Source organism: Natrix helvetica, assembly GCF_964273705.1.
Source record: "Natrix helvetica genome assembly, chromosome: 1".
Classification (NCBI taxonomy): domain Eukaryota; kingdom Metazoa; phylum Chordata; class Lepidosauria; order Squamata; family Natricidae; genus Natrix; species Natrix helvetica.
In genome coordinates this window covers 280455412-280471895 of record NC_138548.1, presented here as the reverse complement: position 1 = coordinate 280471895, position 16484 = coordinate 280455412, and the positions used below count along the sequence as shown (strand labels likewise).

General features: G+C 39.3%; 1 protein-coding gene and 1 long non-coding RNA gene across 3 annotated transcripts in view; one reads left to right on the top strand and one right to left on the bottom strand.

Moving 5' to 3' along the window:
* The first annotated feature begins 37 nt into the window (after nucleotides 1-37).
* Nucleotides 38-16484, top strand: part of LOC309385056 — a 34072-nt gene continuing 17625 nt past the window's right edge. Inside the window, exons 1-5 of one of the 2 annotated variants that reach the window (XR_014174152.1) lie at nucleotides 38-107; nucleotides 1581-1623; nucleotides 9207-9301; nucleotides 9892-10052; nucleotides 15531-15665. This is a non-coding gene — a long non-coding RNA (uncharacterized lncRNA). Of the gene's footprint in view, nucleotides 108-1580; nucleotides 1624-9206; nucleotides 9302-9891; nucleotides 10053-14715; nucleotides 15666-16484 lie in introns of those variants that run through there. The other variant, XR_014174153.1, reaches the window with a different exon arrangement.
* The window catches only part of SLC25A48 (solute carrier family 25 member 48), a 32252-nt gene continuing 24621 nt past the window's right edge, over nucleotides 8854-16484 (bottom strand). Inside the window, exon 7 of the mRNA XM_081939121.1 lies at nucleotides 8854-9295. Coding sequence (XP_081795247.1) covers nucleotides 9176-9295 — 120 coding nt within the window. The 3' untranslated portion in view covers nucleotides 8854-9175. The remainder of the gene's footprint in view (nucleotides 9296-16484) is intronic.

The following is a 16484-nucleotide window of genomic DNA, read 5'->3' as shown; positions in this document are numbered from 1 at the left end:
GACGTGTTCTTTCCGCGCAGGCGCTTGCCTGATACGCACCTGGTTGACCCAGATTCGGGAGCTGGAACTTCTCGACGCTCGCTTCTGCTCCCTTGCGGACGTCGAAGGTAACTACCTTCTTTCCATCATCCCCTTCCCCCGCCTTTGCCCCGGTGAAAGGAAGGAAAGACAATAACGCATGCGCGGACCGTGGGGGGTGGAATGTCACCACGTGACCGTTGCTACCATTTTGGGCTCGGAGCGGTTTTTGTGGGCGTTCAAGATGGTAGAAAGCGTGGTTTCATCACGTCGGGAAACTTAGCGGGTCGCTTTGCTTTGCTTTTTTTTTTTTTTTACGTGGGGGGTTAGAGCCTGTAAGCAAAGATTCGAAGAAAGGGGAATATGGGGAGGAGTTAATGCAAAACGTTTCGTGATAGAGGGAACCAAAACGTCAAGACGATTCTCAAATTTGAAAGGCAGTTTTTTTTAAAAAAATAAAAATCACTAAATTGCATAATTTTTCTTTATTAAGAACTAAACTCCCGTTGAGTTCCGGGGCTTACTTATGAATTAGCTGCAAGCGTTGCGCTATTCAGTTGTAATATTACCGCTGGTAATTGAGGTTATAAGGGAACCAGTTTGGCGGCGTGGTTAAGGTGCCAGGCTAGAAAGGAGGTGGCGATTAGTGTGGCCTTGAGCCAGTCCCTCTCTCTCAGCCCTAGGTAGCAGGCAATGGCAAGCCACTTCCGAAAACGTTGCCAAGAAAAGCGCAGGGACTTGTCCAGTCATTTGCTAAGAGTCAAACCTGATTTGTAGGCAACCCTCAAAAAATTGAGGCTGTAAGACGTTTACCCTAGGAGGGAACGAGATCCACCGATAATGAAACTTGTATGAAGGACATTTAGATTTGAGGTATTCACTAATCAAAATAACATGTTTGCCTGTTTATATAAAAATACATTTACATAAAACGTGTGAAAAAAATATTGCATCAACTAGACATTTCTACTGCACCAAAATGAAGATATTTCATATTCTAACATGGAGTCTTAATTTCAGCAATTGGGAGTTGCAAACAGGATTGGCAGGCATTAGACGTTTGTTTCATTCAAATTTTGAAAACCTTGCAACTGATTTTATTAGATACAAGCGTATAGCTTTTTGCAGATGGAGCTGGAGTATTTTCATTTTCATCTGTGTGGAGGTTAAGTCTTTTAAATCTTTCTTGCAGATCTAATAGATATCAAATATTTTTTTAATATACTTCTATTTCTGCCAAAGTTTATGGGGTAGCTATTTCAGAAATACTCATTGGTTCTAAACTATTTCTAAGTTTATGACATATTTAGTATAACAAAAAAATGCTATGGGTATCACTTAATTTTTCTAGCAATGGTGATTGTGGCCCATATTTTATCAGCAGAAGTAGGGATGATATACAAATAACTACTGAAATGTGTTAAACAAGCACTCTTCCAGAGACAAATAAATTTCCTCTTTGCTATTTGACCTCTTTAATAGGGAGTTGGGATTCTGCAGATGAAAAATCATAATTCTGGAAGTTTTGATTGATTGGCTGTAGCATTGTTTACACTCCTTAGGTTTATGGAAGATGGGATCCTCAAGGAAGTTTTTCTCATCAAAGTACCTCCAGTCTTGGGCAGAATCACTCTTGTTCAGTTGTACTACACCCAGTTTTAATTTGTTGTATGAATTTGTTTGCATTTTTGAGGTAGGGTGGTTTACTTTGTATTTATTACACATTTAAAAGGTCAGTGAATATTTATATAGGTTTGTGTGTTGCTCCAGTCAGAATAGCTAAATTTGTACACTCATCTCTGAACTGTGAGGAGCTTCAGTGGTGCCGGTGCTTGGCTTTCCTTGGAAGCAGGTCACTGAAGACAATATTTATTTATACAGATATACATGCTCAGCATAAAATGAGGGTTTATTACTTACAGATTTCTAGGACATTCTGCAGTGTCCTAGGATTTCTTACAGAATAGCCTCATTTTATTCTTCTAACATATACCACTTTTTTAAAAAAAAAAATTCCCAGGAACTTATTCTTGAATTTTGAGATTGGGAGAAACTACTTTCTACTGCAAATACATTTGCAGAAAAGAATTTCCTTGACATCCTCAATGAAATGTTTTTTGATACAAGTCATAGAATGGGGTGTTTTGGAAACTACATGTAGACGGATCTTACAGTAGTAATACAAATGTACATTATTGGGCTGGAGTAGGAAAACAATGTACGCTTCTGCAAAATTATATCATTTTATTCTACTTACCAGTAGTAGAATTAGCTTCAACTATCAATCCAACTTTTGATTACTAAATCTTACTATAATTAGATACTGCAGTTCTACTGGGTTAGAATTGCCAAAGAGACAGAAATGGGAACAACGTTAATATCCTTGAAGTAGGTTAGTATGTCACATTCAAGAAGGTGACTAATAACTCTATTAGGCACCTTCTTGAATGCAGTTTTCAGGACCACCTGACTAAAAAATATTCTTTCAAATGGTTTAGGCAACTTGTTTTGTTCTTTATTTTTAGAACAAATAATTGCTTCTCTTTTTTTAAAAAAAAATCACCTAGGCAAGTATTTGGATTGCTTGTCAAGATTTAAAATACCCAACCTTGTAGAAGTTTTGAATAGCTTTTTAGGAAAAAAAAGTCAGGTTTTATTTGTAAAATTGATGTTACTTCCTCTTGACCTGTTTTGGAAAATAATTGCCATACTTTCCAATATTTTAAAATAGATTAGGTTGTCAAGCAAATAACAGTATAGTTCTCGAGTACATTGGTGTAAGAAATGAAGCATTTGTAGTTAAAAAGCTTAGGAATATATGAAAGATATCTCTTCACTCACAGAAGTCAGAGTTAATTTAATTATTCTAAGATTTATAAGGCCACCCAACTCAGATAGCTGACTCTGGTTAGCATATAACATAAAAGCAAATAAAAAAGTGAAAGACACACATAATGATAAACAACATGTAAATATAGAATGGTGACTAAGCACATAACAACGACAGGGAGAGTGGCAACTCAAATGTTGGGATTTGCCATACATAAGACATTAAACGGGGGGCCATAACCAGTAGGAGAGGCATGATCTGGGTCCCATCCACAAGAATGTGCCAGGCAGCTGGACTGAGAAAAGACCCTTTTTTGTCACCCACCAGTGGTGGGATTCAGCCAGTTCGCACCTATTCGGGAGAACCAGTTGGAAGAAATCTCATTTTGTTTTTTCCACATTACAGAGCTAATCCTGTAAGAAAGGCAGGAAGGAAACATTCTGGTGTTGTTTCTAGCCCAATCTTTATTGCCCTGCTTACAGAAACTGCCTCTCTGGTTAACCTTTATTACATTGTAACAGCTAAGTTGAAGCGACCATTGATGTGAATGATGTTGAGTTGGCTACGCCCACCCAGTCACATGACCACTGAGCCCCACCTACGCAGCTGATCATTGGGGCAGAGAACCTGTTGTTAAATTATTTGAATCCCACTACTGCCACCACTACTGAGTATTCTTGGCTACTAAATTATGTTATCTTTGTTGTTCTAAACATGGTTTTTCCCTGTTTTTTACTATTAGCTGCCCAGAGTCATGCTTATGAGATTATAAGATTATGCCCAGTGTCATATACATTTATTGAATTAGCAGTGGTAATAGTTATTTCCAAGTAATCAAAAGTGGATAGAAGTTATGCAGCAAATTATAAGCCTACTACCATATTTTTCGGAGTATAAGACGTACCTTTTTTCCTCTAAAAAGAGGCTGAAAATCAGGGTGCATCGTATACATCGAATACAGCATTTTTTGCCACCCGAAGCCCCACCCCTTCACCAAAATGGCCATGCATAGCCTTATGAAAGCTTTCAGAGAGCTCCTAGGGGCTGGGGAGGGCAGAAATGAGCAAAAAAATGGCCTCTACCTACCTACCTACTCTCTCTTTCTCCCTCCCTCCCTCCCCCCCCTCTCTCTCTCTCGTTCTCTCCCTCCCTCTCTCCCTCTCTACCTACCTACTGTATTTCTCTCTGTCTCCCCCTCTATCTACCTATATACCTACCTACCTACCTACTCTCTCTCTCCCCCTACATATCTACTGTATTTCTCTCCCTCTATTTCTCTCTATCCCTCTATCTACCTACCTATCTACACACTCTCCCTACCTACTGTATTTCTCTCTCCCCCCCTCTATCTACCTTTATACCTTTATACCAACCTACCTACTCTCTCTCCCTACCTACCTACTGTATTTCTCTATTTCTCTCTCTCTCTCTATCCCTTTACCTACCTACCTACTCTCTCTCTCCCCCTACCTACTGTATTTCTCTCTCTCCCTCTCTATCTACCTACCTACTTTTTTAAAAAAAATGCCTCTTCAAAACCTGAGTGCGTCTTATACTCCGGTGCGTCTTATACTCTGAAAAATACAGTAGTTAATTTAATATAATTAATAAACGTGGGAAGCTATTTAATTTTTGACTGGGTTTTAATTACTTTTTATACAAATATTCTTGTTTGGTGCTATTATAGTTTAAAACAAGATTGGCATTTTTGGAGTAATGATAATATCAAACTCATTTGGTTCATGAGCTTCTGTACTGAAAAACAGGAAATGACTGGTATATTATGGAATCTTCTATCTAGATGGTTAATAATGGTGCCTATATTTGTATTAAAAATGCAGTTTTGAAATATGCCTATGAATAAACTATATGTCTATTCATCTGCAAGAAGCTGATGAAAGTTTTGAAAATGTCTTCTAGGAATACCTTTCAATTCCATGATGGACAATTTGTATCATGGGTTCTATTGCTGATCCAAAGCCACCACAATGATTATGAATTTTTTTCCAGAAGATGATATTTTTGAGATGAGATATATATTTTGCAATCATAACTTTCTGTATTCAGGGGCATTAGTTTGTGGCTATTGGCTATTCAGAAGTTGAAATAAGAACAGTGATTATCATCTGATCCTGGTTGAGCTTATAGCAGTTTGTAAATAATCTGAAATTCTGATGATCAGTGTGTACTTCTCCCTCGTGGCAGGCTTTTTCTAAATGGTGACACCAGGTTTCAAGGCAACTTTGATTGCCAGAGTCTCTTATCCCAAATGGTATAATTCTGCATAGCTGAATTTTAAGTAATACGCACACAAGAAAGTAATAGCGGAACCAGGATTAGCTTGGAGAAGTACAGGACTTAATAGTGGCATCAGAAACATTCTCTAACTTCCTGGAGATTTCAAGTTATGGTAAATCAGCCCCATTCCTTAATCCTACATTTCCCCTAGAAATCTCTTTGTTTTAAATAGGCCAAAACTTGTCTATATCCAGCAGAGGAAGATGCTATAGTAGCTGCCTCATTCATGGGTATATGGATAGTGAATCTACTCAGCAGTTTTTAGGGCTATGGAAATCTTTAAATGTATGTTTTCTTTCAATAACAGTTTGAGGAAAGAACTCCTTCAATGCATCTGAAGGAAGCACTGTAGACCCTACTTCTGACTGGTGGCACTGACCCAACATTTTACTCATCCAAACATTCCTTTGCAAATGCACAGAAACTGATTCAATGATGCATCGAATAAGATGCAATTCAGTGGTGAGAAAAATAAATCCTACACTTAGGCAAGAACAACCAAATGCATAGGTACAAAATAGGTAATAGCTGGCTCAACAGTAATACCTGTGAGAGGGTAGCACCACTTAAGTATGAGCCTGCAGTTTGTTGCCGTTTACAAAAAAAGCCAATGCAGTCCTAGGCTGCATCAACAGGGATAGCAGAACACAAGAAGTGATAGTACCACTCTGTATTGTACTAGTAAAGGCCACACTTGAAATACTCCATCCAGTTCTGATCACCACGACACAGAAAATACGCTGAGGCCCTAGAAAGAGTGCAGAGAAGAGGAATAGAGATGATGAGAGATCTGGAGGCTAAACTTAGGAATGTTTAACTTAACAAAGACATGGGTTAAGAGTGACATGATAGCTGTTTTCCAATACTCAAAAGGGCTGTCACAGGAAAGGGGATTGAATAATTCTCCAAAGCACCTGAGGGTAGGACAAGAAGCAATGGGTGGAAGTTCAGAGAGAGATCCATCCAGAAAGTAAGGAAAACTTCCTGACAGAACAGTCTGTCAATGGAACACCTTGCCTCCTAGAGTTATGGGTGCTGTGTTGTTGGTGGTTTTCAAGAAAAAAAATGGACAACCATTTATCTGGGATGGAGTAAGGACTCCTGCCTAAGACAAGGACTAGAAGACCTCTGAGATTCCTTCCAGCCCTATGACTACAATTCCATCTATGTGAAATAGCCAAACAAGTCAGATTGGCCTTGCATCCATTGCTTTTTAGCAGTTGCTAACTTACCAGGCTGTTCACATTGAGTCCTTGCAATATTCTCAGCATGACAAAGTGAGAATGAATTTCTCATTTAAATTCAGGATGTTAAGTTTAAGTTTCTCATTTAACTTAAAGATGAGTTACCTGTGATATACACAGTTCTACCTCTTCTACAATGTTTAGGTCTCTTTAATCTGACCTCTAATACTTTAACTGAGGGAACTTCCACCCTGCCATTGTTTTCAACTTCAGAAAACTCCAGAAGTTCTTTGAATAGTAATTGTCTTCTGTTAGCTTGAAATGTCAAAAATAATGCAAATTATCTCCTTGGCAAGCTACTTCAGGTTCAGATGCAATTAAAAAAGCCTTGCACCTCCAATTTCAAAAGAGAGAGGAGAAAAGGGGGAAAGTGTTCAGTAGCCTGGGACCACTTAATTAACACATGACCTGAAAAGAGATGCAGCTTTTTTAATGATATTCAAATGGGAATCTTGGGGGGGGGGACGGACGGACGGACACAACTGCTTTAATAAAATCTGAAAGATGCTGTGATCATTTGAGGTCGGAAGCATTTTTGATTCATTTTCAATATGTCTTCTGCCCTATTTTCAAATAAACCATCTTAGCTTTTCAATTCTGCTGATATTGGGAATGCAGATATTCGAAACTGCTTTAATCTGGCATAGAATACTCGTAAATGTTTCCTAACTTTTCTTCTATTCAACAATTCATCTAGACTTCTGTTGTTTTTCTGTTGTTCTTTTCCTGTTACAAATAGTAATGCTGTGTTAGGCCACAGGAGGGTACTGCCATATTATTGATGTAATTAGGCTATTTTTCAATGCTGCTACAGTAAAAACATGAGTAATTTTTAACAAAAAGTTCCAAATGCAAGACAACAAAGTGGTTATATCAAACAGATTTGCATAAGCAGCCAAATGTGATGTATAGTGTCTTTATCTTGTTTCATCATCTCTGTTAAAGGGAATTCTCATTTATCACCTATTTTCAATAGCTATTAGTGCATTCATTTTTTTTTACTATAGTAAAACAAAGTATTAAAATTGCCAATTCTAATTGCCACTCTAACAAAGGGTGCTGTAATAGGTGGAAACCAGTAGATGTCAGTGTTATGTTTTAGTTAGTACACTTACAGCTAGCAATTACTCTGCTTTATAATCACTAAGAAAAAGTGGAAGCTGGAATTGATCTATTATTTGTGACAGCTAGAACAATCATTAAATCAAAAAGAAATTCAGAATAATGCAAATAATTAGCTTTAGGTGTTAAAACACCTGATGAGATCAGAAAGTGGATTGGATAAAGATAGATAGTATGCTAAGTGTTACATTACATGAGATGAACTTGTAATAAAAACATACAATAAAATGATAACCCAGATTGAGATCTTCTCTGTAAAAACATAAAAAACATTTACAGCAGCTTGCAACATTCCACAGTGACACCAGCAGATACTAGTTTTCAGCAAAACTGCAGTAAACCCATTGTTCACTTAATTACAATGACATTTACTGAATGACTGCAACAACAAAAATTGTAAAATTGGGTCGGGCACATTGGCAACCCATTTTAAGACTGTAACGAGTTACAACCATAATGGGCAAGCTCATTACAGTCATTAAAAAACCACATATTTCATGCATTGCAACTGTAGGCAGTGTAAGAATAAAGGTATAATCAACCTGTTTGTGCACATCTAATCCATAAGAAGTCCTCAAGCAAATTTTCTTTAAAACCTTTATTGTTAGGTGTCATATTATATGGCATCACTGGTAATATGGATGAGAGTGAATTTAGGAAGCTCAGTTTTATCAATTGTATTCCATTGAAGTCTTTTCTCACATTGTAGTGGGAGGAGACAAGCGTCTTATTTGTCTGGGTTTTTTAAATGAGATTTGACTTTGCTGCTGCTTTCTACAATTCAAATAATAAATATCAAAACATTTAAAGTGTTTCATAGAAGATTGTTATTTTTTTGTGTGAACCAAAAATATTTGCTTGGAAGAAAAAAGTATGTAAACAGCTAGTTCAGGGTTAGTGATGGGAGTTCTTCAGACTTATAGTTTTGAGAAAAACTTTAATCCACCTTTCCTAGGAATGGGGGGGTCTGAGATGGCTTGGGAGTTCATGGTGTTCAGGACAGCCATGGGCCTATCTTAGGTCACCGAAAGCCCGATGCAGGATAGTAGACACACTCTGGATATGGTATTCATATCAGAGTAGATTTAGTACCATTTGACTTCCATCCTTTTCCCCAAATCGAAGGAACAGTGGGTATCTGTTTGTCTCAAGAAATGGAAAAGGCTGCCAGGATCTAGTTCAAGAGAAAAAAGTATTGGGGGGCGGGGGGGGTTGTTCCTTTTTTTAAGCAGCTTGTCCCATCAATGGCAGACGTGTGCAGCAAATGGTGGTCATTGCATGAAGAAATAAATACTGTTAACAAAAGGATTCATTTCAAGAATAATTTGTCTGTTTTATTAATTACAGTATCACCAATTAAATTAAAATTGTGAAAGTAGAAGCATTGCTTTTCATTAACCTTCATATACTGCTTTTTAAAATTTTCTTGAGGGCGGGCAGTGTGCCTCCTGTTAAATGACCTTTGTGTGTGTCTTTCCCCACAAATAACAGAATTTCAAACAATTTAAAAGTTTTTTTTTAGTGCCAAAAACATGGTTTGTACAGATGCAGAACAACCAGATACTGTCCATGATATCCAACCCATCATTCATCTTTTTCAGATGATTGTACTGATGGAGCATATTTGGAAGTGCTTCGAGGTTGTGTGAGACTGACCTAGAATTCAGGGATTTGTCTCTGCTTCTTTTCTTAAGGCTTTGAGTGAAAGTTCGTATCCAAGGAATGTGGCAGCACTTACAGGGAATCCTCGCACTGTATTCACTGTAAGACCTCTGAAAAAGACCTGATGGTGAGAAAAAAGAAAATGTTATGTCTGTCAGATATTTTTTGAAGAAATTATTTGAACAGGAAAGAAAAACCAGATATTGACAAAGGTCTATTTTCTCATCATTATTTTATAAGAAACACAAAGAGTGGGCTCAGCTAAATGATTTCCCACAAGTTTCTGCATTGTATCTATTGACATTAAATAGCTGTCCTTTTAACATCCAATATTGCAATTACAAGGGGAAAGCATGCAACCTATAATCCTACACAAAGAATACAAGGAGAGCCAGTTGATAGATTCTGGGTAGTACATCAAAGGTTCCCACAGTGAGGTTTCCAATTGCTTAGACACTCAAGGATCTGAAAATACAGTGGATACGTGACTATTTGCCAGTACTGCAAATTGGAATGCAAGCTTGATGGTACCTTTCTCTATTACTTTCCCTTTATCAACTCTGCAATAACAAGTTCTTCTAGGGTTCCAATTTTTTTTCAATATAGGGAAGTCCAAGGCTGTTGTCTTCAGGCTTAGGTTGTCTGAGCAGTATTCAGATTTCATAAAATTCAGTTTCCTTAAATAACTTTACTTATCAATGTTCTGCCCCATTTTAGGATTGGCTTCAGATCTTATGTGAGATGTAGAATCCTGCTTTGATTCCAGTTTATTACAGTACATCTGTAAAAATCAAAAATCACTGTAACACTACACTGTCTGCAGACATTGTGCTCTGGTTTTCCAACTGTGTGGATTCTTCCCATAACCTATTTCTCAGGTACTGGCTCAAGCTAACCTTACTTTTTTCCTCCTACGCTGTGATTCAACATCCTATTCCGAAAGCTTTTCTTCTTCTTTTTTTCTAAGAAATATAGTAAATCCATCTGGTTTAGTATCATAAACCCATAGTCCAAATTATTAGGAAAAAGAGTTTGCTACAAAATTTTATCTTCACAACTCACAGTTCTTTTAATGTAAAAGAGGAAATGTGTCAACATTTCTGGGAAGCTTGGAAAAAAATTCAGTGTTTGTAAAAACGTGAATAAATGTTTCTCATATCAGACCTATCACAGTAAATTTCCCATTTGCTTATAAGTGTGTGTATACACACACATACCACCTTTGAGAGAAACAATCATAAGATTCTGGGTTTAAAAATAGAGGTGCACCAACCACTGTTCCCTCTAAGGTGTGCGGCTGCGCGGCCGCGCAGGTGGCAAGAAAACACCGCGCAGCAGTTTCCAACTGCCGCGCAGTGTTTTGTACTCTCACAGGCGCCGGAGGCTGGGGAGGTCCTTTGCAGACGGCTAGAACTGGCTGCCTGCAAAGGACCTCCCCGGACTTGTTTTGGTGAGTGCGGGGCGACTGACGCTAGTTCAGCAAAGCAAGCCCGGGGAGGTCCTTTGTGGGCGGCCAATCCTAGCTGCTTGCGCCCGGCGCTGCGGCTAAAATAAACCCTCAAAGCCCCTGCCGCTACCGGAATATCTGCTGCCACCTCCTCCTCCTCTAACAGCATCACATTTGCTGCCCGACGCTGCGGCAGATTTCCTGACAGTGAGAAGTGAAGCCGCCAAAGCTCCCGCCGGCAGCGGCACCTCCCCCTCTGTTTGGAGCACCTGAGCTGAGCCCCGCGTTACCCCTGCCCCTCCTCCTCTGCTGTGCTTTTGAGGAGCCATGAGGCCGCGGGAGCCAATAGGAAAGCGGCGGAGGGGGCGCAGCAGAGGAAAAAGGCCTCATGGCTTCTCAAAAGCACGGCGGAGGAGGAGGGGGCAGCAGGGGTAACGCGGTGCCCAGCTCAGGTGCTCCAAGTGGAGGGGGATGCGCCGCCGCCGCTGCCACGGGCAGGGGCGCCAGCAGGAGCTTTGGCTTCACCTCAACTGCAGCGCCGGGCAGCAAATGTGGTGGTGCTGTTGGAGGAGGAGGAGGAAGAGGAGGCAGCTGTTATTCTGGTGGTGGCAGGGGCTCGTCGGCATCTTCAGCAGCAGCCCTGCCCCCTGTGAAAAAAACCGAAGATGGAGCAGATCCACGCAGATGACGTCGCCGCAACATGACTGGAGGAGGAATTCTGGGAGTTGAAGTCCACAAGTCTTCAAGCTGTCAGGTTTGAAGACCCTGGGTTTTTTTCCCCTAAAGGGTTAAGGGTGCAAGGGTCTTGCAACTTGACAGCTTTAAGACTTGCATGCTTCAATGCCAGAGTTCCTGAGCCAACATGACTGGAGGAGGAATTCTGGGAGTTGAAGTCCACAAGTCTTCAAGCTGTCAGGTTTGAAGACCCTGGGTTTTTTTCCCCTAAAGGGTTAAGGGTGCAAGGGTCTTGCAACTTGACAGCTTTAAGACTTGCATGCTTCAATGCCAGAGTTCCTGAGCCAACATGACTGGAGGAGGAATTCTGGGAGTTGAAGTCCACAAGTCTTCAAGCTGTCAGGTTTGAAGACCCCTGGGTTGTTTTTTTTTAAAGGGTTAGTGGTGTCAGGATCTTGCAACATGACAGCTTTAAGACTTGCATGCTTCAATGCCAGAGTTCCTGAGCCAACATGACTGGAGGAGGAATTCTGGGAGGTGAAGTCCACAAGTCTTCAAGCTGTCAAGTTTGAAGACCCCTTGGGGTTTTTTTTCCCTAAAGGGTTAGGGATGCAAGGATCTTGTAACTTGACAGCTTTAAGACTTGCGTGCTTCAAATGCCAGAGTTTCTGACCCAACATTTTGGTTGCTAAGCAGGAGCGTTGTTAAGTGATACTATATAACACTTTTAATTAAGCGGGTACCTTGAATAAACATAACTTTGAGTTTCAAATAATACTGATTTTGTTGTTGTCTTAGGTGACACCTGTGAAAAAAATTCAGGTGCTGCTCAGGCATAAAAATGTGCCGCTCAAACACTATACTTTTGTGCTCACATTGAAAAAAAATTAGAGGGAACATTGGCGGGTTGCCAATTTTTTTACTACCGGTTCAGGCGCGCTTGTGCAACCCTTCTGCACATGCCTCCCGCCACCACTACTACCGGCTCACTCGATCTGGGCCGAACCAGAAGCAACCTATCTCTGGCACCAATGCACAAAACTGAAATAGTTTAACATTTATATATAAAAAGATGGTTTCAGAACTCACGAGACTGTAGAATTGAAGGAAGATTAGTTACGGAGATATTGATTAGATAGCTCAATAATGACATCAGGATGAAAAGTCCTTCAAGAGACCTTTTTGAAGATGATGAAGGTACGTAGTGTTGACAACCTTTTCAGTTACATTCTGATTATGAAATACTCCTATTAGAAAGAACCAGTGGACATCTAATAATGCTATTCCAGCATCAATGAAATCTGCCCAGAAACTTTAATATAGTGTTCATGTTATTGTTAGCATGTATTTCTTCTTTAAACATTATTTTATAATATTTTTATTGTTTCTATAACTAACAGTTTTAAATGGAAACTGATGACTGTGTGATCCTGGTGCATAGGTGTGGAAAAACGAATTCTCAGATGCTGCTATTCTCTTTGACCTGACTATCAGCCTGAACAAGACAAAGTATTTTACCAGACTGTGTCACATATTAATCCTGTAGAACTGGCTTTGGAGATAGGCACTGCCTAAAACTGATAAAAAAGGGTACGCAGCATCACAGAATAACACCCATAGTTATTATAACCATGGCCTTCCAGTGTTCCCATTTTGCTATAGATTCTGTGCTTTCAGACTTTGACTGTAAAGCCACTTCTGTCCACAGATGAACTGCACAATAAAGTGCCGTCTTTGAACCCAAAGGGTATGTGTGTGTGTGTATTCATGTCATATTTACTTTCAGATCATAATAGCTAAGTTAATTTCCAGCAAAACGTAATCAATTGCCTTTCTTTTTATGTATCAGCATAGATTTCACACTGTAATATTTGATAGTAATATATGGGAAGAGTTCTAAGTAAAAGAGTTGCATTAATATTATGTAATACTTTACTATTGTGAAAATGCAAACAAGATGACTGATTTTTATTCTATAGACTATCACTACAGTAATTTGATTGAGCTAGCACCCATAATGCTTCCCTCCATAGATGGAAGTAAACTCTTTCCTATTTCCTTGCTCTGGTCATGTTCATATAATGTTCTCATGAATATGATTGCAAACAGAGCCCAAAACAGATTGGATTCACCCCCCCCCCCCGCCCCGGCATTAGTGCTTGAAGGAAAAATGTTTGCTGATCTAAATCCAAATAAATGGAAGGGGAATCAGCCATCCCTAATTACTGATTAAAAATGAAAGGGAAAGCAGAATATATCAGCAATAACTTGGTCAGATTTTTCTCTAAAATATCCTTTAGATTAGGGATGGGTGGGTTTTTTTTGGGGGGGGGGATGAGAGTCACACTTAACAACGCAAGCTGAGCAAAAAGAAGGACTTGACCACACATGTGAAGGAGGCCAAGGGTTTTTTTTTTCAGGGAGGAGGTAAATGTCTGAAAGGGTGTTACAGTTCAGGAGAGTTGTTTTAGTCATTCTCTTTTTAAAAAAAAAATATGCTTAGGGCCTGCTTTCTAGAGTTTCTTGAGTGTTGTGTGTATGTGTGCAGGGGTTAATTTACTACCTCAAAATTGTAAGAAGCAATGTCTCCATGTTTCTGATTTCAGTAGAGACTAATTATCAAAAGGTTGTGAGGTCCTAAGGGCATAGGGAAAGTGAAGTGAAGATAAAAAAGAGAAGCAGCTGTCCTCAAGACAGAGCAAGTATAAATCAGATGTAGACATAATATTAGAAATAACTCAGTAAACCACATCATAAATATTGTTGCTGTGACTTGTTTGATGAATCACTGTAACCAAAATATGAGCCAGAAAGCAATGTTTTGCCCTCAAAAAGGATCAGGTTAAAACCATGGTGCTGCAAAGTGATCAGGATGAGATTGGCACCTTTGTCTTCCATATACAAATCCGGTCATCTGTCCGTCTCCCCCCCTCTTCTTCTCTCCTGTGGGAATTCAGGAGGAGGCAGCAGTATTTTCAGTTGCATACCATACCAGTTGCTATCAGAAGACTTGGATTTATAGATTATTTAAAATACCATGGTTGAATGTATACAAAATGAGGCACTTCCTCAAAAAGAAAGCCTAATTTATGAAGATCATAAAAAAGAAAACTGGAATATTTAGGACACATTATATACAAAGAGAAATACCAATTACTTCCACTAATTACGGAAGGTAAAATCAGGGGGAAATTATATTGGAAAATGATATGCATCCTAACAGAAAAGTCTTATGTTTATATTTGGACAAAAAAAGAAGTCTTATTTCATTAGTCAGATTAAAAGACAAATAGAATTATGATCACTATATTCCATTGCTTTACTTCAAACAATTCCATTGTAGGCTTCAAAAGCCTACATCAGGCTTTTCCATTTGCCCAATACAGTTTTCCATTTTCCATTTGCCCAATACAGAAGCTTTGAAAGGGTGTTTTGCTTCAATAAAGGGTTGTGCACATCATGGTTTGGAAGCTGCTTTCCAAAGCAATCCCGTAACCTACCTCCAGTACTTCTTGGGATTGTTGGGCAAGGATTCAGAGTGATACACATTCCATTCTTGATAAGAATCATGCTATTTTGTGATACCAACTATCTCAATGAACGATAATGCTCAAAATACTAGTGGCTGTTTGCATAGGAGGAAGACCTCTAATAGATCATTCCCCCCCCCCCTCCTTGCTGTACCTGAGTTTGTGAGCTGATATATGAAATTGTATGAAGTCTTCAGCTAACTGGGATGACTTTCTTGAGCATTCCAGGAATTGTTCCAACATAGCAGGAGGACTGAGTTGGAACCACTGATCTACTACCAGTAACACGTTGTAAGAAAAAGAGAGAATCCACATGTGAAATCCCTATTGATTTACTTTTAGTTGCCTATATTTTTGTTGCCATCTTCAAAATTCATATGTTGTTATGAGCCACAATTCAGAGTCTGAACTTGACTCTGGAGATATTATTCCAGCTGAGCCTATGCTTCAGAATTGTCAGCCTCAGGAATCAATAAGCCAGGATTCAATTGACCCTGATCGCTCATAGGCATCTCCTGTTCAACTGGATCAATCTGATGATGAGGTATAAGCCCCAGGTGTTAGTACATAAAGAAGTAAGCAGAGCAATTTTCCTCAATGAGAAGGAAAACAAGGAACAAGGCATGAGTAATTGCAGCCAGTGCTGCAGATTTAGTTAGCTCCTGTGCTTGAGTCCTTCTTTAAACAACCATTTGTCTATCCAGCTCTTGAATTGTGTTCTTGCTTCTTGTTTGTGGCTCTTAATCCTTGAACCATCTGATTACTGATTTGGAATCCTGTGACTTTTGGAATCTCTATGGACAACACCATTGCTTCTTGGGATGTGTTCAGCCCTTCAGGTAAGCATTTTATACTAAGCATTTCAATTGTATTCCTGTCTGCTAGTATTTGCCTAAAGTGCAGCAACTATTCTTCTAAAGTGCTGTGTTTGTTTGTTTGTGTGTCAGTGACCTTGAAATACATTTTTGCTTGAGATGCAGCAATTGAATAAATCAATTGAGTAACATGGTATGGCAATATTGCTTCAAATGACATAATGAATGAGACTTCTTAGTGGTGCTGATTCCATTTAGCTATTTTGATCTCATAGTAGTGGTGGGATATGACCGGTACACCTTGGTACGAGTGTACCGGTGCCTGCTGGGAGTACCGGGTACTGTTCCGGTACGGTGCTCTGGAGGGCCCACCCGCCCTCCTTACCTGTATTTGAGCCGATGTGCTTATGTGCACAGAGCGTACGGCGCCTGTGTGATGCTCTGCCAAGCAGCTGGAGCGTTGCGGGTGGTAAGTACGCATGAGCTAATTAGCTCGAAATAGATCTATACTAGTCTCCCTTTATTTATTTATCAGTACAAATACAACACAAATATAAAAAGGCAACATTAAAAATAAAAATATGGTTTTCTGCCTGCATGGTCTTCTGTGATGAGCCGAAGGACAGAAAGAGGGAGTAGTGACCTTCCTCCCATATTTAGGCATACCAGGGGTTGTAACACAAATATATATATATATTCTTTTTAAAATTGCTAAATTTATGAAACCCACCAATGTCCCATAGCTGCAGATTCTGAATATATTTATATTTAAAATTACTAAATTTATGCCCTCCCCTCCATTTTTATGTATTTGATCAAGGCAGCTTACAATAAAAGGTCTAA